The 24,065-nt window shown below is 37.2% G+C and overlaps 2 protein-coding genes, 1 non-coding gene and 1 pseudogene across 4 annotated transcripts; 3 read left to right on the forward strand and 1 right to left on the reverse strand.

Moving 5' to 3' along the window:
- Positions 1 to 5,889: 5,889 nt before the first annotated feature.
- Positions 5,890 to 5,961, forward strand: TRNAQ-CUG (transfer RNA glutamine (anticodon CUG)). Its single transcript has one exon. It is a non-coding gene; the product is annotated as a tRNA-Gln (tRNA).
- An 82-nt stretch (positions 5,962 to 6,043) lies between these two features.
- Positions 6,044 to 10,249, forward strand: LOC143570840 (ABC transporter B family member 26, chloroplastic-like; annotated as a pseudogene). Its single transcript, XR_013142003.1, has 18 exons — positions 6,044 to 6,391; positions 6,474 to 6,601; positions 6,922 to 6,964; positions 7,201 to 7,245; positions 7,319 to 7,442; positions 7,530 to 7,633; positions 7,726 to 7,780; positions 7,870 to 7,940; positions 8,032 to 8,128; positions 8,216 to 8,426; positions 8,500 to 8,573; positions 8,735 to 8,791; positions 8,874 to 8,948; positions 9,029 to 9,103; positions 9,188 to 9,469; positions 9,577 to 9,632; positions 10,047 to 10,107; positions 10,172 to 10,249. The product of XR_013142003.1 is annotated as an ABC transporter B family member 26, chloroplastic-like (transcript).
- A 3,298-nt stretch (positions 10,250 to 13,547) lies between these two features.
- Positions 13,548 to 23,391, forward strand: LOC143570833 (NADH dehydrogenase [ubiquinone] flavoprotein 1, mitochondrial-like). The gene is made up of 3 exons (XM_077056377.1): positions 13,548 to 13,579; positions 14,357 to 15,819; positions 23,111 to 23,391. Exons 1-2 carry the CDS (start codon positions 13,577 to 13,579, stop codon positions 15,812 to 15,814), a joined length of 1,461 nt encoding a protein of 486 aa, XP_076912492.1. The 5' UTR covers positions 13,548 to 13,576; the 3' UTR covers positions 15,815 to 15,819; positions 23,111 to 23,391.
- Positions 18,339 to 19,122, reverse strand: LOC143570841 (uncharacterized). Its single transcript, XM_077056384.1, has 2 exons — positions 18,773 to 19,122; positions 18,339 to 18,708 (listed from the first exon to the last, which is right to left on the reverse strand). Exons 1-2 carry the CDS (start codon positions 19,120 to 19,122, stop codon positions 18,339 to 18,341), a joined length of 720 nt encoding a protein of 239 aa, XP_076912499.1.
- Positions 23,392 to 24,065: the final 674 nt, after the last annotated feature.

Consider the following 24,065-nt stretch of genomic DNA (forward strand, 5'->3'; position numbering starts at 1 on the left):
CATGTTTTCCTAAATAATATATGCTATTGTTGAATATAGCTGTATATTATGGTTTTATAACGACTTGGAATACGGTTTTTTAATTTATGATATTGTCAAAGGTGGATATATTTTTTAAATTTGTTAAACCCGAAACCCAACCCGAATTAACCCGACCCGTTCAACCCGAAATCCAAACAAACCGAACTTATTTGGGTAGGTTCTTGGGTCAATTTATTTTGAGCTCAACCCCGAACAACCCGACCCAAACAACCCGAAAACCCGAATAAATAACCCGAAGAACACCCCTAGTACATTCTGCTTAGGCTGTTGTAGCATGAGAGACATATGAGTTCTTAGTTTTAAAAGACTCATGTTGAATACGAATAATCAGCCACAAATGTCAACCATTGTTTGCGCGTTTTCCAGTAGGGATGAGCGTGGGATGGTACCGGTACCGAAAATACCGATCCCGAAATTCGGAAATTTTTGGTACTGGTACTGAAAATACTAGTTCGATACCGGTATCGGTACCGGTTTTTCGGTAGTACCGATTTGGTACCGAATTTGAGAAAACAAATATGGTGATTTATATAAACCCGGTATCGAGTTCGTTTTTGGGGTACTGTTTTGGGACCCAACTAAACTTGGTTCTTATTAAAAATAACAGATACAAAATTTGGCCCGTTTGACAATTTCAAACTTTGGCCCGTTTGACATACTAGCACATGCAACCGACTCAATGACTCCCCTAATGATTTTTGCGGTTTTGGCTTTTGGGATCAGTGAGAAAAACGATCCTAATGCGGTCAACAGACCACGAAGATGCACTGCAAATGCACATTAAACTTTAATGCGGTTAGCAGACCATGACGGGATGCACTGCACATGCACATTCTATATAAAAATGGCATGATGACTAGAAAAAAAGCTTAACACATACCTACATATGCTGCATGCATACCTGCTTGGCTCCTTAATTTCTATAACATTATTGTCTCCTGTTTATATATATATACAAACAATTAATAATTGGCTAAGTTAACAATAAGTACATAGTCAATTTCTATAATATACCTGCACATGCTGCATAATTGAATAATTTCTATATACATAATTGGCGCGCGCACACACACACACACACACATATGTATATATCTACACATGCTGCATGCATACCTGCTTGGCTGCTTCTTGATAATGACAAGATGAGCATTTGGTACTTAGTAGTTGGTACCGGTGCCGAGAGTACCGAACCGATTGCATTCGGTATCTGTTTATAGCATTATTGTCTACGTTAACAATAAGTACATAGTTCAGAATCCATGTTCATATCATTCTTAAATGCAACTGGCCCGTTTGACTTTCTATAAATACAACTGGCCTGAAGGGCTGTTTGGATTTTGGAGTTTAAACCACATCAGCTAATGATAATACTAGTAATAAAACTTGCAAACATTTCAAGAATCAAGTATCAAAAGAACATGAGCACCTATCATTGAACATATTTTTCTACCAAAACACAAAAACCCGACACTACATCAGGATAGTTAAAAGTTAAAAGACACTAAGATCATTGAACATATTTTTCTACCTAAACACAAAAACCCGACACTACATCAGGATAGTTAAAAGTTAAAAGACACTAAGATCATTGAACATATTTTTCTACCAAAACATGAGCACCTTTTCATGTGCTATCCCTTTCCTTTGAGTTTGCTTAAGCCTTGTCACGCGCCGTCCCTTTCCCCTTTTCATTTTGCTTTCGTATCGCATCTTCAATTTCTATAGAATTAGCAAGAACCGAATAAAGTTAACGCCCCATTATAAAACCAATATATTATGATATAACAAAATCAATCAAGAACTTGTACTCTAGTTTTACCTATGGCAACATCGTCATCCTTTAATATATCGTTCACATCATCCACAATCGTTTTTTTTGACTTTCTCACCCAATCTTGGGTGCAAATCAAAGCTTCAACAATGTTAGTTGACAATCTTGTTCTATAAGCGTCTAGTACACGACCGCCGGTGCTAAACGCCGATTCGGATGCAACCGTGGAAATTTGAATTGCTAAAATGTCTAAGAATTATACAAACTTAATAAACAACTATAATATAACAAGTAATGATAAATAAATGATAAAAGGTAAATCAATTTACCTCGAGCCATCCGGGATACAATTGGGAATCTAATTGCATTTTGTTTCCACCACTTAAGTATGTCAAATCCCATACTAAAATCCACAATTTGCTCGTTCAGATACCTTTGTAACTCAGTGTCCTTACTAGCTGATTGACTTCCACCCTTATTTAGGAACTTCATAAAGAACTCATTGTCATCATCACATACAACGACATCGTCATTACGTGCTTCTTGGGATGACAAATTGTGATCAACCTTTTCAAGTCTTTCTTTGTATGTTTGAAATAGCTCATTTAACCTACTTACAAGCTCTATCTTCTTCACCGACACCATCTTTTTAATGTCATCCACACTCCAAAAATCATCCTTTGATTTGTTAGAGATAATCATATCTTCATAACAATGTTCAATAAAACGTAATTTCATAGTGGGATCCAAGATGATAGCAAAATACATGTAGTCATTAAGTTTGTCAAACTTCCCCCAATACTTGTCATATTTCTTACGTATTGAACTAACCATTGTGGAAAAACTTGGATCGCAATCCCACACCCGTAGATGTTCGTCTACATCTAGGATTTCTCTAACAAATATGTGGGCCAAGGGCTTTGATGTGGCCGATGCAATTTCTGTTTTAGTCTTGAACTTTTTTAGAAATTCTACCAACTTTTCGCAAGCACCAAAGTCTGAATGTTCAGGTAGTCTTTCTAAATCATAAGTATAGCTGCTATCTTGAACTTCATAAGAGAAAAATACTTCCCTTAAATCCACCGCCCTTTTCAACATCTCATAGGTGGAGTTCCACCTAGTAGGCATATCTCCACACAAAAACCTACTTGATTCGACATTCGACTCTTCTATGCACTCTTTGAACTTGGTTATTCTTTGTGTTGAGTTTCGAATATGCCTAACTGCTTTTCGTATACACTCAACATGATAAATGTTTTCTGATAAACCATCTTTGACAATTAGGTCTAGTATGTGTGCCATACACCTAATATAAAAATGTCTCCCCTCACCATACAAATTAGGCAATTTTCTCAACAAATAAGCGACCGCCTTATCATTACTAGACGCGTTGTCAACCGTCATAGTCATAACATTTTTAATACCCCAACCATGAATACACTGCAATAACTCTTGACCAATATCCTCCCCTTTATGACTATGAATGGGTCTAAAGTTAATAATTCGTTTATGCATTACCCAATCATCATCAATGAAGTGTGCCGTCAGAACCATGAAGTTAACCCGTTGACATGAGGAAGTCCATGTGTCGGTGGTCAAGTGAACGGTGTTGGTAGGTTTACTTACATATGATAACAAATTGTTCCTTTCCTCAATATAATACTTTGCAATATCTCTAGACAATTTATGTCTTGATGGCAAAACAAACTTTCCATTCAAAGCATTGGTGTATTCAATAAAAGCCGGATGTTCCACAAGCTTAAACGGTAATTCGGCAACAATAAACAAATCTAGTAAAGCTTTCATGATTCTAGAATCGTCATGTTTCCAAATTGTCACGATACCTTCCCCGTTAGGTTCCTTTTGAAACTCTAAATTAGTTTGGTTATTGACTAACGCGGGATTTTTGAAACAAGCCGGAGTGTGTTTTTTAAGACCCGACGTACCGTTTCGGTGTGGATCGGCTCTAATATGCTCTTTACGCCACTTGCATTTTCCATACTTCCGGCGCACTCCATCATCCTCTTCTAAATAAACAACATCATAAGGCTTCCAATACACGGATCTCTCGCCTCCTTTTTTAGGTTTCTTTTTAGAAGCATTTTTCTTTGTTGGTTGTTTTCTTTTACGACTTGATTTTGGTTTCGCCACATTACTCGATTTTGAATCATCACTAAGTTCAACATGGTCATTTTGAAGGGTATCATCAGCATATGTTTTATCATCATCATCATCATCATCCTCTTACAAAACCACATAAAACAATAAGCTTTATACTAAAATACATAGGTAACTTTAAAAGCCAATAAACAAACTTACTTGAGAATGACGGGGTTCATTCAACATGGTCATTTTAAACTTACTGATCGGTTTGTAAATGGACCTACAAAACTCAAAATTTTCTAGTGTAAATAACATACAAACTGATAAACTATATTTTGATGTGTAATCTGCTGTTAGGATTTGTATATTATAACAATAGAAGCTATTTTGTTAATAAAAATCAAATGTAAAGAATTAAATGCAACTTACACGTGAAAAATAGGGCACTGATTGGTTCAAAATTCCGACAATGAGGAGGACAGATGGCGGTGGAGGGGGCCGATTAGTTCAAAATTCTGACGATCCGAAGAGGACAGACGGTGGTGGAAGAGGAATCTGATGGTGGGAAGAGGAATCAATGGTGGGGAGAAGATGGGGAGAGGAATCGAAGGTGGAGACGGTGGTGAACAAGGGTTTTGGGTTTGGGTTATGTAATATGTATGTATCTGTAGACTTTAGTGATATATAGTAAATAATATTTAGTTCAAAGATCGGTACTACATCGGTATTCCCGAAAAAAACCGGTACCGATACCGATTTTCCCGATACCGAAATTTGAAAATACTTGGTACCGGTACCGAATGTAATCGGTTCGGTACTTTCGGTACCGGTACCAAGTACCAAATGTTCATCCCTATTTTGCAGTCAAGAATGAAGTTCAAGATCTTGTTGAAATTCGCGTTGAAGACAGTAGTTCGAATCATCATGTTCATATAAAATGGGTAGTTTTTGTTTATTTGTTGTTCGTTTTGTATACACTTTTGTACTAGTACATTTCCATGAATCACGAAAGCGTCGACTCAATAATACTTGGCCCAACCTAACCCGACCGATTTTAACAAAATTTGTTTTTACAAAGTCACCTTATCATGTCGATGCAATCTCAAAGAATATTAATTGTTTACCGCTTGTGCCAAGCATGTGTAATTCAAAAGGTTATGATAGAAGACCAATAAAGCAAGATTCAAATCTAAGAACTCTATAAGAGTAATGTTGGGTTTGATTTCTGTTTACGGCCCGTGTGGGATCGGCCTGAGGGAAGGAGACGATGAGGCCAAATTCTAAATGGGTTGGGTTATATATTAATTGTATTTTCTTGTTGACTAAGTTAGGTTAGCAAAGATTATTATTATTATTATTATAAGTATAAACGAGTTATGGTTTTGAGACAGTCTTTGTAATCAAGATTTTTGAGCCTACATTTTCCTTGATTAATAAAGCTCTGGGAGTTATCCACGTTCTTGTTTTTTTGTGTTTTGATATCAATTCAAACTTGAAGTTAGTGGTTATGGTATTTGCTATTTGGATCGTAAACCTATCTCTCATCCTCATCTCTATAATTACACTAAAAACACTACATGTCTCTCTTTTGTTTAATCAAATAATATTTTTTTTATAGTTTTATCATTACAGTTTTCTCCATTCTTTACTCACAACCAACTCAACAAATATTAAAAAATAAATATGGGCACACAAAATTCCTCCAAATTTACAAAAAAATCACTACATTTTCTCTTCATACCCTATAATTTACACTCGCAATTACTCAAAACCTGACCTTATAATTTGTGAATTTTTCTCACATAATTTTAGATGATAGGATGAGAATGCTCTAATTAAATATGTGTCTAAAAAGTGCTTTTACTATCTCAACCGGAAACATTCGGTGGTTTATTTCCTTAAAAAAATTAGAAAACAAATAATAGAAAACACAGAAATAAATAACATAATACAAAAGCTGGTTATAACAAGGTCCTATGGTCTAGTGGTTTGGACATTGGACTCTGAATCCAGTAACCCGAGTTCAAATCTCGGTAGGACCTCTTTCGTTTTTTTCCTTTTCTATTTTCAAAATGCAGTTAAAACTTATCAGCAACATTTGATCGAACACCTGGTGGGCACCCAATGGCCACCACTCAAGCACACACCAAATTCATCAATGGCCGTATCTCAACTCAATTTCGCTGTTCCAGGACTACATTCTCCCACCCCGCGAGTATCCGATTCCAATTCAAACTCAATAATTTCGGTTCGGTGGATAAAGTTAGGGCTACGAACCATAATTTATCACCAGGATGGATTGAGTTTCTACCTGGACGAAGCTGGTGGCACTTAGGGGAACATGAAGCTGATATTATTAAAACAGCCAATCCGATTACTGTTTGGTATGTTCTCCATAGAATTTGGAGGCTGCTGGCTGATAATGATAAATTCGTTATATACATTGGATTATGTTCGTTAACTTTCGCAGCGGTATATACGATTGTTTATCTATTGACTGTTACTGAATGAGTAATGAATGTGTTTGCAATTACTAATTGATTTTCATATGCAGCTTGCGGAGATATCCATACCGAATTTATTGGCAGCATCCGTCTTCGCGACACAAAGCCGGGAATCGTTGGTGTTGTATGGAAACTTGAAGATCTTGACGTTTCTGTGTTTTGCTTCCGGAATATGCAGGTCATTATCTACATTATATTTTATTGATGTAACAAGGAATTGATAATATTATGTGTTGAACTTGAACCCATTAATGACTATAATAAAACTCTTTTGACGGATCCGAGTGTTGACGGAAGACTCTACTTCCTTAAGCCTGTGTAGATATCATTTCCAACATGTTTTCATATTTGTGTAGCCATACATTAGACTAGAAGCTTATGCTTCAACTGTGTAGACTTACAATACTAATACATATTAAAGTACTTTTGAGTCCTTAACTTCCTGGTTAGCCTTTGAAGTTCTTGCTACTAACTGAGGTTGGTTCTTGTGAATTACAGTGGGCTACGAAGTTGCTGTTTTGGAATTGCAAACATGGTCCTGGTAAGTGAATCTTCTTGTCAACAAGTTCCGGAAACAAGTTAATGTGAGTCGGGTCTTTGTACTGATAACTGAAGTCAGCATATTTACACTTGAGAGATCTTTGTAAGTTGTAACCTGTGATTAAATGATTGATCTTGTTATAAAGAAAGTTTTATTCTGTAGGAAGTAATATATGGTCTTTAGTTTGTTTTCTGCAAATGCTTGCGCACTAATTGACACTTCATTTGATCTTACAGCTCAAGCGCCTGAGGAAAACTTTATACACAAATCTATTATTTCAGGTGCTTTTTGTTTCTTAGCGACCATACACATCATATTTACATAATTATGCTTAAGGGGTCATTATTTTTTCAGGATATATACTTCTTTGATAGAGAACCGGTTGGAAATTTAACCAGCAGGCTAGGGGGCAGACTGCCAAAAGTTGTCACATATCATTTCAAACAATTTACATTTGATAGTGCGGAACTCTCTTCAGGTTGATACTTTAGTTAACATCTATATTCCCATTTACTAGCTTCATTTGTTTTTATTCACATATTCTAATTTGTAAGCAAAATCTCAGGGAATAGGAGCACTGATTAATCTGCTGGCATTAAGTTGGCCTCTTGCATTGTCAGCTTGCTTTATATGCATTCTTCTGTGTATGATCTTTCTGGTTTATGGATGGTCAGTATCCAAATATAGTTAATAATCTAAACCTGTCAACTTACTTACTTTATGCATTCCTAAAAGGTGGTGTTATCTTTTCTGTCTGTAAGGTACCAGAAAAAAGCAGCAAAACTTATTCAAGATTCAACTGCTCATGCCAATGAAGTAAAAACTAAACTGGTTTTATGCTTTTCTTCAATTACAATTTTGTGACCTCATGCTGACTAACCGTTGCCTCCATCTCAAAAATTCAGGTTACTCAAGAGGCTCTTTCTTTGGTGAGAACGATCCGCGTTAATGGAACTGAAACCAAAGAGCATGAAAGGCAATTACATGTACTCAGAAATATTTATTTACCCTTTGAAGCTAAAAGTTGGATTAATGTTAATTACCTAATGTATCCTTAATGCTTCTAGATATAAGCAATGGCTGGACAAACTGGCTTTTGTAAGTGCAAGAGAAAGTGCTGCATATGGGCTATGGAATTTTAGTTTCAGTACGCTCTATACGCAGGTTTATTGAACCCTTATAAAAGCCCTTTATTTAATAAATATGATCAATTTCAACATAAGATGGTAATATGTGACCTAGTTTTTTTAGGTTGTTGCTATTATACTGGGAGGACTGTCCATTTTGGCTGGTCATGCATCTGCTGAGCAACTTACAAAGTATGTATTGTACTGTGAGTGATTGATATACGCAGCATGGAGGTTGGCAGATAACTGTTCATCATTACTTCCGTGTGTTGGAGCAAGTGAAAAGGTCTTTCAGCTAATTGATGTCTTACCTTGTCATCAGTTTAAAGCAAAAGGTATGCAAACTTTTCATTCATTAATAACCTGTTTCCACATTATATTCTAATTGGCATTTTTAATTATGTATAGGAGTGAAGTTGCAGAAGCTAAGGGCACAAATTGAGTTCATAAATGTGTCATTTCACTACCCTTCAAGAACAAAGGTACTTTCACATACTTTTACTTCGCATTTTTGACAAAAAAAAACTTTTCAAAGGCCATCACATGATCATAGCATGTCCGTTTCACACAACTTTGACCTCGTTGTAGATCTGCTTGTTGCTTTCTCAGTGGACCTGACTGACCTATTTGCCCATTCCTACAGATGCCCACTCTAGAACAAGTCAACATCTCTATACACCCAAATGAAGTGCTGGCAATTGTAAGAACTTTCAGTTTCATACAATTTACCCTTTCAAATGATGCAGTAGTAAGTTAGTAACCACATTGCTTTTGCCCTTCAGGTTGGTCTAAGTGGTAGTGGAAAAACCACTTTAGTGCATCTCTTACTTGGTCTGTATGAGCCAACACACGGGCAGGTACACGCCCATTGTAATTTTGATTATATTGCCTAAAGAGGGAAGTCGATTCACTTATGTAAAACTGCACTCGGTTGCAGATACTAGTTGACGGTCATCCGCTTAAAGACTTGGATATGAGATGGCTGAGAGAGAATATTGGACATGTTGGACAGGTTTGGAGCAATGGAAAGTGTCTTTTTATGATAAATGCTTTCAATAAACAAAAACATAAAATTCTATATTATTGATATATGCAGGAACCACATCTATTTAGGATGGATATAAAGTCAAACATAAGTTATGGATGTTCAAGGAAGTTGAAGCAAGAAGATGTGGAATGGGCTGCAAAACAAGCAAATGCTCATGAATTCATCTGCTCTCTTCCTGATGCCTATGAAACCTTAGTTGATGATGAGCTTCAAAGTGGTGGTCAGAAGCAAAGAATTGCAATTGCAAGGGCCATTGTCAGGGATCCTCTTATTTTGATCCTTGATGAACCCACCAGTGCTCTGGATTCAGAAACTGAATACTATATTCAGGTTTAAGCATTTGATTTCTTTCTTTATTCATTTGTAGATATCCAAACACTCCAAATATACATCCAATGAACATATTCTTACACTCATTTTTATTTTGTGTAATATAGGAATTGATGTTGAGATTAAAAAATGAGATGAAGACGATCATATTCATAGCACACAGGTGTGTTATACCGTTGCTTTTGTACATAGACTTCACATGCCGGCTCGTGAGCTACTAGAAGAGTAGATCAGCTCGTTTAAACGGCTGAATAATCCAAGCCTTTAAATAAACTTGTTTAATAAAGGAGCTTGAGCCCAAGCTTCATTTATCAAGCTCGAGCGGGCTGCGAGCCATATTTACATAATAAAATTTGTTTCAAGTATAAATTATATTAAAACTAACTAAATAGTATATCTTATGTTATATACAAAAATTATAACTAAAAATATATAAAATAATTAAAAAATGCATATAAAATTTAATAAATAATAAACGAGAGCCGAGCTCGCGTAAGTCAGAACGAGTGGAGGTTGAACCTAATTGAACTCGGCCCTAGTACCGTGGTTAGGGGTCTAATAGTGAAGCCATTTGCAGGCTATCAACAGCAAAAGGTGCAGACAGAATCGTGGTCATGGATAATGGGCGCGTCTCTGAGGTACTGTCATTTTTTAATTTGAAATTTGTTTCATGAGTCATGACTGATGGCGAAACATGTGCAGATAGGTGATCATAAGACGCTTTTGCGTGAAAACGGATTGTATGCACGATTACATCTCCTTCAAAACAATGGCCTTTAGATAGAAAGCTTCAAACAAGTAAGTGTACTTTCAGCCTCGTGAGCCGGCAAAAACAAGTTAGGGCTTTAGGCTCACATTTGATTAGGGCCTTCAAATCCAAAAAAATGTATATCTTAAATATATATAAGCGAAACCTTTAAAAGCCCTCTGGTTGCTCCCTACATTCTCTCAAGTCACCAGATTGCTTTATTTGTAAATGAAGGCTTTCATGCATTTGATAAGAATTCACGGGTATGGGTCTTACCAAACCCAGATAGCCCTTAAACGGACTACAACATCTCATTAAATTTAAAATTAATCTTACCAAATATTTGATATGAAAATTTTTACAGGAATATACTAAAAATTAATATTTAATTTAAAAAAAATATTATATATAATTAAAAAACATATGGTTAAAAATAAGCGGATCAAAGGTCTCACCAAACCAAACCCAGATAGTTTTAAACTGGGTTATAAAATTTTATTTATTTATGAAATCTTTTCATCATCAAATCCAAACCCAAAGTTACAATAAATAAAATTAAAATCCAAAAGAATATATAAATATTAGAAACAAATAATATAAAACGTAGTATAATATTACAAGGAGTAAAGTAAAATTAAAGTAACATATTGAAGTAGGATGGTGATAGACTTGGCTGTCATAGTTCGTTCAAAACTCAGTAGTAAGCAACTATTTTTTTTCTTATAAATTGTCATAAAAAGGCCCGGTCCTGTGTATTTTACATAGGGTATCTTATTAATTAAACTTAACAAACATCAGGATTAATTAAGCTACGTTGATGCTGAGAACTAACTAGTGGAGTAACATTAATATTCTAAAGCTGCTCAAGAGCTCGTGTGGAGAAATCACTAGGCTGAGGAACCTGTTGGTGCGGCAGAGGCCGAGATTCGTTTTCTGGTTTCGTGATCTCAGCATTCTTCTGTTTGCTTTGAGCGTCTTCATTCAACAATCCAGATCCATCATGATCTTGTACTTTGATGCCTTTGTTTTGGAATATGGTTTCATCAACATGGGCTTTAGCTTTTAACTCTTGCCATGGGAGGTCTTTGGGATAATAAGATGATCCTTGTTTCTCTTCCATTGCTACAATGCTTTCTTCTCTATCTCAACTCTACCGCTCTGGTCCCGAGAAACGAAGGGATGGAAAGAAAATATTATCTTTCTGAGTTTCGTTAAACGAAGAAAAGATAAAAACTCGTGTTTCCGAGTTTCATTAAAGGGAAAGAAAAGAAATGAAATGAATGGAAAGATAAAGGAAACAGGAGTAATTTATAAAGGTTGTCTTTCCTTTCATATCGGAAGGAATTGAATGAAAAAAAAAGAAAAACGAAAGGAAAAGGAAAAAAAAAGAAAAAGATAAGCATGGAAAGGAATGGAAAACATTTCATTTCCTTTTCTTTCGTTTGTTTATTGAACTCGGGAAGACAGCGTACAAGCTTTTAATACTGGGTTTTTAATTTTAATTTTATTCTTTATGTTGAAATGAAACGTGGCACAATTTTGGAAGATGTGTTTACCTTATATGAAGCCACCTCATCTTGTACATACACTGCATACGGTGCAATCTTATTTTTTTAAAGAAGATATTTACTAGAGTGAACTAGTGAACTGAAGTTTTTATTGGTATGATTTGTTTAAATCTACGGTTTTAGTCTGATAGTTTTAAATTTGTAATTTTTGTTTATGTGGTTTCATTTCACTTGCAATTAAACCCGAATTCACTAATCCCGTTAAGTTTGGTCATTAAACCCATCAACGTGTCCTTCACGTGAGGGGCAGTTTTGTCCTTTTTTTCCAAAAATACACCATAGCCCCTCACATGAGGGGGCTTGTGAATTATGATTGGGGTTTACCTGGGGAGAAAAATGACAAAGCTGCCCCTCATGTGAAGGAGGCGTTGATAGGTTTAATGATCAAACTTAACGGGTTTGGTGAATTCGGGTTTAATTGCAAGTAAAATGAAACCACAGAGACTAAAAATCGCAAATTTGAAACTATTAGACAAAAACTACATATTTAGAGAAAGGACGAAAACCATAGTTTACTTTATTTTTATAAACCAAACATACTCAACTTGTGTGGTAATGCTCTCATTAATGTGAGGCCATAAATTCAAATCCTTAACAAAAAGTTAAGTGGGTGAAATCGGTGCGACAGACATGTTTTTTAAAATATGAAGTACCTTTTTTATTCTTTGAAGGGTCCTTTTTATTCATTCAATTTGTATAATATTGTGTTTATATGAAACATTATAAAACGCACGTAAGTAAAGATATATACATAAATGTAAATGAACAATTATAACCACACGTAAATAAATTAGTATACATGAATATTCACGGGCAAATATGTATTCATATTTGTTCGCTTGATTAAAATAAAATTTGTTCATTTTTAAGAAACGAGTGAAGAAACACGAACTCAGCCTAGGTTTTTAGTGACGAAGCTTGGGGAGGGGGGGGCTCAAGTTTTCAGCTGAAAACAGGTAATCTACACTACGTATAAACATTTTCTAACGAAAAACTGTAAATTTATAATGCTGTGCAAAAAACAAGGGGGGGGGGGGGGGGGGCGGCCCCAATTCTGGCCTTCGCTATCCTTCACTAATGGGTATTTCCACATGTGATCGTCATCGAGATCCTGAATCTTGTAGGTCAATTGCGAGAGTGAATATCTATAAATCAGATATGAAAAACAAAGCGTGGTCGATGGGTTAGAGAGTAAAGATACTCTCAGCTCAGCTAATAGTCATCATCGTCTTTGTTGAAGTCTCTCTATATATAGTGTGAGCACAAGGAGTATATTATTAGTGTGAGAAACATGATCCTTTACCGTTAAATTGTGGACTTTTATTTATAGTCGTTGTCTGTAGGTGATGTCTGTCACTAGACCACGTGTCTGAGTCAGGCTGAATGGTTTATGCCTTGGATCCGAGTTTGGTTTAGTGACCCGGGTTTGGTATCATTCCTCATCGACAAGCACAACAAACTTTACATTCATTGGATAATTCATTAACAATTTCTTAGCGTTCTTATCATCTATTAACAACATTAATTACGTATCGTTTTCTCGTTGTCTATCCTTTTAAGGCCACGTTGCATCTCTAACGGCCCGATTCGTCAGCCAAAACTCACGACCCGTTTCCTATCCACGCGTTACCTTAAACCATCACAAACCGATCCGATTCATCTGAACCGCTTCATAACCCAGTCCGGCCTAACTCAACCGGTCACCAATAAAACCCATTCATCTCCTGATACCTCAAATTGCTGATAATACTTATTATATTTCTGAAGCTTCATTGCTACATTTCGTGGCGTATGGTACGATTCTCATTTCTGTTTGATTACGCACCGATTAGGTTAACTAGACCTACGGTTTTGATTGTATACATCCAATTTGACCTAATTGTTATGCTAATTTGAATCGGATATGAGTTTATTGTTCTGATCTACGGCAAATTTGGATAGATAGAAGAAATATTTGTGCTAACCCTAGGTTTCTGCTTAATTTGATATTTATGCTACTAGTTGCACATGAAATGGATCTGACTTCATCACTTAAGTTCTAGTAAATTTTGTTAGTGCTTTAGTGTAATTGGATTAACCGGTTGTGAATGTATATGTTATACGTTATAACATATACGTAATCGGATTAACCAGTTGTGAACATATATGTTATATGCTATAGCATATACATAATTAGATTAACCGATTGTGAACGTATATGTTATACGGCGTGTATGTTATGCATTACAGCATATACGACGTGCAACTTACATGCCGTATATGTTGTAGCGCATAACATATACGGAGTTATACGTTCACACCAGTCAACCAATGCAATGTTATCATAATGAACATTACATTAAGCAAGTTAGGGAGGTGCGGAGTGCACGCTTGCTTTGGTTTGTTATGATGTTAGTGTCATCAAATAACTTTTTATCTGAATCATCCAAGTGAAGTTCACAAAATCCCCAACATCTTTTATGCTAATGCTATTTTTTACAAGAGCTATTAGAATAGGATCTTTCTGGTTTGTATGTAGATAATATAAAGTTTAAATTCAAAGTATTTAAACATGAGCATGTTTTCTTTTAGGCACCTATGAAGGGCACTCTTTCTCTGCAGCGGGCTGCTTTGTTGAGGTATCAAACTGTTAATTTGGGGCTAAGTACTAGATTGTTTAGCACTCAATCTGCAACAACCGGTAATACCGCACAGCCACCACCGCCTCCGCCTCCTCCTGAGAAAACTCACTTTGGTGGTTTGAAAGATGAAGACCGCATTTTTACTAATCTTTATGGTATACATGATCCGTTTCTCAAAGGTGCCATGAAACGTGGTGATTGGTACAGAACTAAAGATCTGGTGATCAAGGGTTCTGATTGGATAGTAAATGAAATGAAAGCGTCTGGTCTACGTGGACGTGGTGGTGCTGGATTTCCATCTGGTCTTAAATGGTCGTTTATGCCTAAGGTGTCTGATGGCCGTCCGTCTTACCTTGTTGTTAATGCTGATGAAAGTGAACCTGGAACATGTAAGGATCGTGAAATCATGCGAAATGATCCACATAAGCTTCTAGAAGGTTGCTTGATTGCTGGAGTTGGTATGAGGGCAACTGCTGCTTATATTTACATTAGAGGTGAATATGTCAACGAAAGGCTTAACCTTGAAAAGGCCAGAAAAGAAGCTTATGCAGCTGGGTTACTTGGAAAAAACGCGTGTGGTTCGGGTTATGATTTTGATGTGCATATTCACTTTGGTGCTGGTGCTTACATTTGTGGTGAAGAAACTGCACTTTTGGAGAGCCTTGAAGGTAAGCAAGGAAAACCTAGATTGAAACCGCCTTTCCCTGCTAATGCAGGTTTATACGGATGTCCCACAACTGTCACAAATGTTGAAACAGTTGCTGTATCGCCTACTATTCTAAGACGTGGGCCCGCGTGGTTTTCTAGTTTTGGGAGAAAGAACAATTCTGGGACGAAACTGTTTTGCATATCTGGTCATGTGAACAAACCGTGCACAGTTGAAGAGGAGATGAGTATACCATTGAAGGAGCTGCTAGAGCGACATTGTGGTGGTGTTAGGGGCGGATGGGACAATTTACTGGCTGTGATTCCTGGTGGTTCGTCTGTACCTTTGCTTCCTAAAAACATATGTGAGGATGTGCTGATGGATTTTGATGCACTGAAAGCTGTGCAGTCTGGGTTAGGGACTGCAGCTGTTATTGTGATGGACAAGTCAACTGATGTTGTGGATGCAATTGCAAGGCTTTCTTACTTTTATAAGCATGAGAGCTGTGGTCAATGCACACCTTGCAGGGAGGGTACTGGGTGGCTTTGGATGATTATGGAAAGGATGAAAGTTGGGAACGCAAAGCTGGAGGAAATTGATATGCTTCAGGAGGTGACAAAGCAGATTGAAGGACACACTATTTGTGCATTGGGAGATGCTGCTGCTTGGCCGGTTCAAGGTCTTATTAGACATTTTAGGCCCGAACTTGAGAGGAGGATCAGGGAGCGGGCTGATAGAGAGTTGCTTCAGGCAGCTGCGTGATTCAGGTTTGCATTTGCATTATGTTGTTTGTTTCTTATGTTTTACACAATACACACATACACAACACTAAATACTAGTAGATTATTATTTTATAATGTCATTTTGTCATAAGATGCTGTTGTAGTAACCTAATATTGATAACCGTAACAATAACTTACTAGTATTTTATAATGGCCCAAATCGAATTAAACACCGGAGAATATTTTTGGCACAACTCACCAATTTTATTAATCAAGAAAATAACTCAAAACTATTAGAGAATATTATAGAATATATTATTAGAGTTTTAGTATTATAGTGTTACCATAGTTAGGAGATTGTATTTGATTATGTTTCCTTGTATTTATCTCAATTGTACTCCTATATATAGTTGATCAATAATATATCACACCTCACAGGGTTTTCATTGTTTTACATGGTATCAAAGCCTTAAGGTTCTGGCTTGTCTTTCTCTTCTTCTCAAACTCGTCCTGCCCCGGGGACGTTTATGCACACAATATATAGTTGACTACGGTCTACGCGCCACAGCTTCCTCAAGCGTCGCCAACTACCCAATTTTGTTTCTGGCTCCGGACGTAATACATAATCAAGTTTTAAACATGGAGAACCAATCTTGATTTTGAAATTATTTGATTTTTATTATCTTTTTTTTTCCTTTTGATATATTTGTTTTCACCTTCTCGACTCTTTACCTCTTTTTCTTTTCTTTACTTTATATTTAGTTTCTTCTTGTTTTTTTTTTTCTCGTTACACATAAAAAAAGTAGTTTTTATTTTTTATTTACTTTTTATTATTATGCCGCCGTTGTGCCGCCAAGTCGTTGCTTCGGCCGACTCAGTTTTAGCTCTTGCCGTTGCAGTCGAAGCTCCTATCATCAAACCTAGTCGTCGTCTGGCCACGGTTAAGACACCGATGATCTTCTTAGATCCTATAACCGATCGAGTTTCTGCTCAACGTGACAGCCGATCGAGCATCTTCACAAGCTTGGTGCTCCAGTCTGAGCGTCCGATTTCCTACCGCTCTAACTGCGGGGGAATATTAGAGAATATTATAGAATATATTATTAGAGTTTTAGTATTATAGTGTTACCATAGTTAGGAGATTGTATTTGATTATGTTTCCTTGTATTTATCTCAATTGTACTCCTATATATAGTTGATCAATAATATATCACACCTCACAGGGTTTTCATTGTTTTACAAAAACTTGATCAATTCTCCAATGACCCTTACATGAATTCTTTGGGGTTATATAGAGACTCGATTACAATTAGAGTAAAATACAAACTCCTATTTATCTATTAAATAAAATTCCATCTCTATCTAATAAATAAAATAGATAATTATCTCTAATTATAATAATTAATTAATGAGATCGATCCATTAGCTCGACCCGGCCCCACTTTCCTGACCCATAACTCGGTTTGGGAATTAACTCCAACAATCACCCCCTTAATTTCCGAACCTGAATAAGCGGACCTTTAACTTCGAACACGTCTCTTTTGTTCCTTTTGATTTGACCCATGATCTTGACCTTCTCGGCTTTCACATCCATATTGGTCCTCATCATCTTGGTCTTCATCTCTTGGAATTTCTCTTGATCCATGACTTTGAGGGTGTTTGGGATTGCTTATTTAACTCTAAGAGTGCTTTTTGTCAAAAGTGCTTATTGGCTTCTGGCTTTTTGAAAAGGAGTTTTTAAAAAAGTGTTTGGATTAGCTTATGTGGTTGGAAAAGTCATAAACACTTTTTAAAAAATGTTTGGCTTAGCTTATTTACATAAAATGACCAAAAAGGGTAAAGGGTGGGTAGATTAGTAAAAATCCAATCAAAAAGCCAAAAGCATTTTTGAAAAGCCCCAAATTGGGGCTTTTGGAAAAGTGCTTTTTCAAGCCAATCAAAAAGCCAAAACAAAAGGGGCTTTTACATTTGCCAAACACCTTTTTTGCTTATTGGCTTCTTGAAAAAGCCAATAAGCTAATAAGCATTTTTCAAACTCAATCCCAAACACCCTCTTTGTTCTTTCGGCTCTCCCGAACTCGACCTTCTTTATGACCATGTCCCCGACCATTCCCTCGGCCGCATGAACTCGCATAACCGCTCCTTTGGTTGCGATTCTTGTCACCTAATCGAGCGAACAACAGTTTTCCTTGATCATCTTTTGTTCCTGAATCGTTTTTTTCTGAATCGGCGTTGATTTCTTAACATAACCCGGAACTCCCAGGGTTAATTTAATCGTGTATAACCGGTTTCTCGTTTGAAACGCCTTCATCATAAGTTTACCCCCGTCGTCATACAAGAGCAAATAATTCTCTTTCATACGAACATCACACCCGTTCTCCGTTGCTTGACCGAGACTTATTATATTATCTTTCAAACTTGGTATAAAACATCGGATAAAACCCGATCATCTCCGGTTTTCGATTTTAACAAATCTCTCCTTTACCGCATATATCAACACACGACCCGTCCCCGAATTTTACCTTACCTGTTATATTTTTGTTGAGTTCGAAAAATATGACCGGTTACCTGTTACCTGTCATGTGGTTCAACGCTCCGTTGTCGAGATACCAAGTGCCTTCTTCCACTTTCTCGGCTTCAAGCCTTTTCGGGTTAACTCGTTCTTCGTTTAAGTAAACTGTCTCGTGAAGATTTAAATAACTAGCCGGATCACTATTGGCTTGTTCTTTCGTTTCAGCCAAATTTGCTTCTTGGTTTGCTCGTCTTTGTTCCGGACACGAGGACGCGAGGGGTCCCATCTTGTCACATTGAAAACACTTAATCTGGGAGCGGTCTTTCCTTTCTCTTACCCGTCCTTCGGTTTGGTACGATCCTTGTCCTCCGGTTTCCCGGCCTCTTCCACATTCCAATGAACTCGGCCCACCTCTACCTCGGCTACCAGACTAATCATACGATTTACCTTTGTAATTACTTTCTGATCGATTGAAAAGTAACTGACTTTTGAGACTCAGAGGCGCGCTCTCTCCCTCGTAGACATTCCTCAAACGTCTTAAGTCTTCCAACAGCATCTTCAAACCTCATATTATCGAGATCAACAGTTTGCTCGATTGAGGCTACCAGGTTGAAGTATTTGTCTGGAACCGCATCGAGTAACTTCTTCACCAAAACATCTTGCTCGAATACGTAACCAAGACCCGTTGCCTTTAAAACCATACTGGTTATTTTTCCTGCAAACTGATCAACAATCTCGTTTTCTGCCATCTTGAGTTTCTCAAATTCACTTTTCAAGGTTAGTAGTCGAGCCTTTTGAACTCGCTCGGCCCCAACATACCGTGCCTTCAAAGCCATCCATATATCTCGGGCATTCTTGTATTGAGAAATTTGAAGAAGAATATCACCTTCCACCACTTGAAACAAAAACGATCTTGCTGTTTTATTCTTCTTCGCATCAATAGCCGCACCTTCTTCTGGTTGAACGACTTCCCATAGCCCTTGATCGTCCAAAATCGCTTCCACCACAGTTGCCCATGTGATGTAATTTGTCCCGTTCAGCTTTGTAACCTACAATGATACCCCCCCCCCGGTCACTTTGGGTTGGATTATCGGTCTTTCTTCTTCACCTGCCATTGACGCCCTTTTTTTTCTTCCGTTGGTAAACACTTAATGGTCTCGAACTCCCTTGCTCCAGTCCGTTGGAACAAATACAAACAAATCAACCCCGAACCATTTTTCAGAATCGAACCCGTTTGCTCACAACACCCCAAACACGTTTACCTCTTGAAAAAAAAACAAATCTTATGCAAAAGACAATTAAAGGCCACCACAAAAGACAAAAATCAACTTACTATGTCTTCCTCAATTTTGTTGTTTCACCACAGATCAGATTCACCATAAAAGACTAAGGTGCTGTTTGTTTTTTAAAACAAAAACTGTCTGCAATCTGATTTCATCTGATTTCATGTCTGCAACTGAAGATGTGGTATGAAGGTCTGCAATCTGAAAATATAATACTGTTTGTTTTATAAACTGGGTATCTGCATAAGCTAAAAATTAGTTACCTATCATACATATCCAGTAGATAGAAGTCATTTAACGTCTGTAGACTAGTAAAATAGTTGTGGAGGGTGGTGGACGGTGGTGGTGGTGGCGGACGGTGGGTGGTGGTGGTGATGGACGGTGATGGTAGTGGGTGGTGGACGGTGTTGGTGGCGGATGGTAGGTGGTGGTGGTGGTGGCGGACGGTGGGTCGTGGTAGTGGACGATGGTTGTGGCCGACGGGCGGGTGGTGGTGGTGGTGCTGGACGGTGGTGGGTGGTGGTGGTGGATGGTGGTGGTGGTGGTGGGTGGTGGTGGCGGTGATGGACGGTGGTGGTGGCGGCCGGTGGGTGATGGTGGTGGACGGTGGTGGTGGTGGTGGAGGACGGTGGGTGGTGGTGGACGGTGGTGGTGGTGGTGGCGGCGCATGATGGGTGGTGGTGTTGGACATTGGGTGTTGATAGGATGTTAAGAAGTGTGAAGATATGTGAAGAAGTTAAACAATAGCTTCTTTATTAAGACCATAAAAGCAGTTTGCAGATCTTATTTAAAAAAAAAACAAACAGTCTTCAGAAGCTTATATCTGCGCGCCCGCAGACATAAGCCTCCTGCAGATGTTTTAAGCAAAAACAAACACAACCTAATTCCTTTTGCCTTTTATTAAATCAGTGCTCACATAAAACAACCTTCTCGCAAGTCGCCGGTTCTCAAATGTTTTCCAACAATCCCAAGAAAACCGATATGTGAACCCAAAAACCAACGATTGAACCAATCTTCTTGTTCAATCTCAAATCAGAACTAGCAATGAAACCCCGACGACGCAAGCGGTGACGGCGACCCTATTAACTTGGTCGTCGATCACAGTAGGTTCCCGGCGTGGCTCGGTCTTGACGTAAGCGGGCGGCGGCGGTCTTCTTCCCGGCGGCAGCTGTGTCTAACTCACACAGCAGCGGCGAGCCCTTCTTCCGGCGGTGGCGGCTTAGTCGATTTATCGATTTCTTGAACTTGGCTCTGATACCAATTAATGGCCCAGATCGAATTAAACACCGGAGGATATTTTTGGCACAACTCACCAATTTTATTAATCAAGAAAATAACTCGAAACTTGATCAATTCTCCAATGGCCCTTACATGAATTCTTTGGGGTTATATAGAGACTAGATTACAAGTAGAGTAAAATACAAATCCTATTTATCTATTAAATAAAATTCCATCTCTATCTAATAAATAAAATAGATAATTATCTCTAATTATAATAATTAATTAATTAATGAGATTGATCCATCAGCTCGAACCGGCCCCACCTTCCTGACCCATAACTCGGTTTGGGAATTAACTCCAACATTTTATTGTTACATAAGATGCGAGTGAAGGATGATGTATAATTTAAAGTTTGTAGAGAGACCAAAAAGCATAATTGAATTTTATGCTTCTAGGTTAGTTTGTTGCTGTTTGAATCATAGTTATTAAAAGCGTTGCGCTTTGGCGCCTAGGCGCTTTTTTAGGCGAAATCGGTGGTCAGCCGCCTAACATGATTGAATGCGCTATTTTTGGAGGAAAGTCGGCAGTTTCCTTTTTTTTTACTTTCTCTTTTTATCTTGATTTTATTTGATTTATGTCTTAAAAGACTTACCTAAAATTCATCATATTAACAAAATTAACTCTAATCTCTCTCTTCTCTCTTTATAATGAACAGCCATTGCCTATGCATATCACAAAACAAAGTAAGAGCACGATTTACAGAAGCATGATAAAGATGCTTTGTTTTAATCTGCTTGTTAAAGTTATGTGGTGGAAATAAGAAGTGTTTGTAAGAAATATGTTAAGTTTGAGTGATGTCATTTTTTTGAAGTTTTAATTGTTAACTGGTTAACGCGGGCCTTTACGTATCTTACTGATAATCGTATTTGCAAAAAAAAAAGTAATCATGAATGTAATCATAAAATGATTTTCCCGTTTTCATTTTCATTTAAACTTTTGTATGATTTTCGTTAATTTCTTTGTGAAGTTGAAATAATATGCATAAACTGATGGTGTTAAGCACCTCTTGAATGGACTCACAAAGTGAGGATTATGCTTTTGGATATTTTGGGTTTTCACATGATTTTGTTACTTTATGCTGGGGATTATGCTTTTGAAATATTTTGGTATTTGAATAGAGTGAAATTTGCCATTACAAATTTTGTTTGCGATTTTTTATTTAGGTGCGCTTTTTTTTAGGCCCGCGCTTTTATTGCGACTAGCGCCTAGCCCTCGGAGAGGCCTATGCGCCTTAAGTGCGCCTATCGCATTTGATAACTATGGTTTGAATGGAAAGTCATTCATCTCCCATAGGATATTACAGTTGTATAACACATCCTTTTTGATGACATAAGCGGTACTAGGATATACAGAACAAAGATAAGAACAATTTGTTGTCTCCAACAAGGCAACTATCTCATCAACAAACTAACAAAGAGCCCAAGCTAACAATTTACATCACTGATTACTAGGATCCTTGGGAATTTTTCTAATGTACTTATACAATTATAGGAGTCTGATTTTTTTGGTTTAGAATGGGCAATATTGTAATATCAGACAAAGTCCATTACAACAAACAACTAAAGTAACAAAAGATTATATAACAGCTAGAGGTGGCAAAATGGGAGAATCATGGGCCGGATTAACCTGATTAAAGCATGTAATATCTTGGATGGGTCGTAATGGTTGGTGGATTGACCTGGAAAACTTTCTTGAATAGATGTTTTTGATAAATGCTAATAGTTAGTCCAAGTATGATTAAATAAGTTACATTATTTTAGTAATAATTTAATTTTTTGAATAAGAGTTACGATGTTTTATGAATAAAAAATACAAATTAGGTGACTTTTGACCAGTTTCATTTTAAGCAATATCTTTGTAACTTCATTATTTTGATCCTTGACAAAACATAAATTGACAGTCCATAAATAAATAGATTGAAGTTGTCAGATCACTTAGTAATAAGAAGCTAGCTCTGAAAGGATGTAAATGATGCAAAAAGTCAAATTATCAGTTGATATATTTTTTTGTCAAGTATTAAAGTTGGGCACACATACCATTACTAGTTTCATAGGGAGCAGTTTCAACCCGTTATGTGAACTGAAAATGGGTCAATTTCGTTTTGAGACCCATATGGCACATTATCAAGAAGATATAATCCCACATGACCCGTTATTACATTAATGCCTTGAAACTGCATCCTAAGAATATCAACTGGGACTTGCGTTTAAAATATGATTTTTTTTCTTTAATTTTTGCTGACTTTATAATGTTTTTGCAGGCAGGGCCCTGCAATCTGTGGAATAAATATGCAGAAGTAGTCCTGAAACGAATCAATGAACCTTTTACGAGCATTGTTAAATTTTAAGATTTGTATTGAAGTAAGATGTGACTGAAAATGGCATCCGTTTTTTACAACTGGCGTAACTTTTGTTGATTCTGTGTGTTTAAGGATACGAGGGCATCCTATGTTTATTATTTAAGATACACTTCACTCAGACATGTTAATAAGCCCATGCAATGTTGTAATGGCACAATCTCAACCTTTCGAAACCTCAAATTTCTTTGTTGTCACAAGCAAGTAAAATCAACATAGATGATAGTATTCAAGAATGCTTTATCTTGTATAAGAGCGTAACTGTTTGTATAATTAAATAGCAGCAATTTACAAATAAATATGCGATGGGTCTTTCTTATGTTTTAAAACTCAACAGAAAGGACTCTATGAATGGAAGTTATTGTCGGTTCAGGTGAGTAATAAAAAGTGAGAAAGAGAGAGTGATACTTACACCGTTGGTCTAAGTGAGGTATCTATAGCCAAATAGGTAAAAAAAGGAGCTGTCACCGTCACTAGAACCTTCCATTCTCATTGGAGAGCACATACAAGGTTTCTGATTGGACGTGATAGCTGGTGGATAAGGACGACTGTCACTTGATGGTACAACGTTGGCATTCTGTGATAGGCTCTTCACACCATTGTGATTCCCTTTGTACCGGTTGTTGCTTTTTAATGAATCTTGGACTGTGATTGTCCTAAGGAATATCCGTTATGTGTTGTTTGTGTCCTCTGCGGGTGATTGGTCTTCCGCCCGCAGGCGCCTTGCATGGTGATAGGGTTAGGTCTGCGAGTGCAATCCATGGCCATCTTATGGTTTACTTGGGCCTACGGGTTGGTTTAGTACCCTACCGGCCTACCCTATCTCTTCAATAACAATTTCTACAACTTGAAGTTTAAA

Source organism: Bidens hawaiensis, unplaced genomic scaffold, assembly GCF_021521415.1.
Source record: "Bidens hawaiensis isolate Kalapana, Puna unplaced genomic scaffold, B.hawaiensis_p1.1 tig00025093_1, whole genome shotgun sequence".
NCBI classification, from domain to species: Eukaryota; Viridiplantae; Streptophyta; class Magnoliopsida; order Asterales; family Asteraceae; genus Bidens; species Bidens hawaiensis.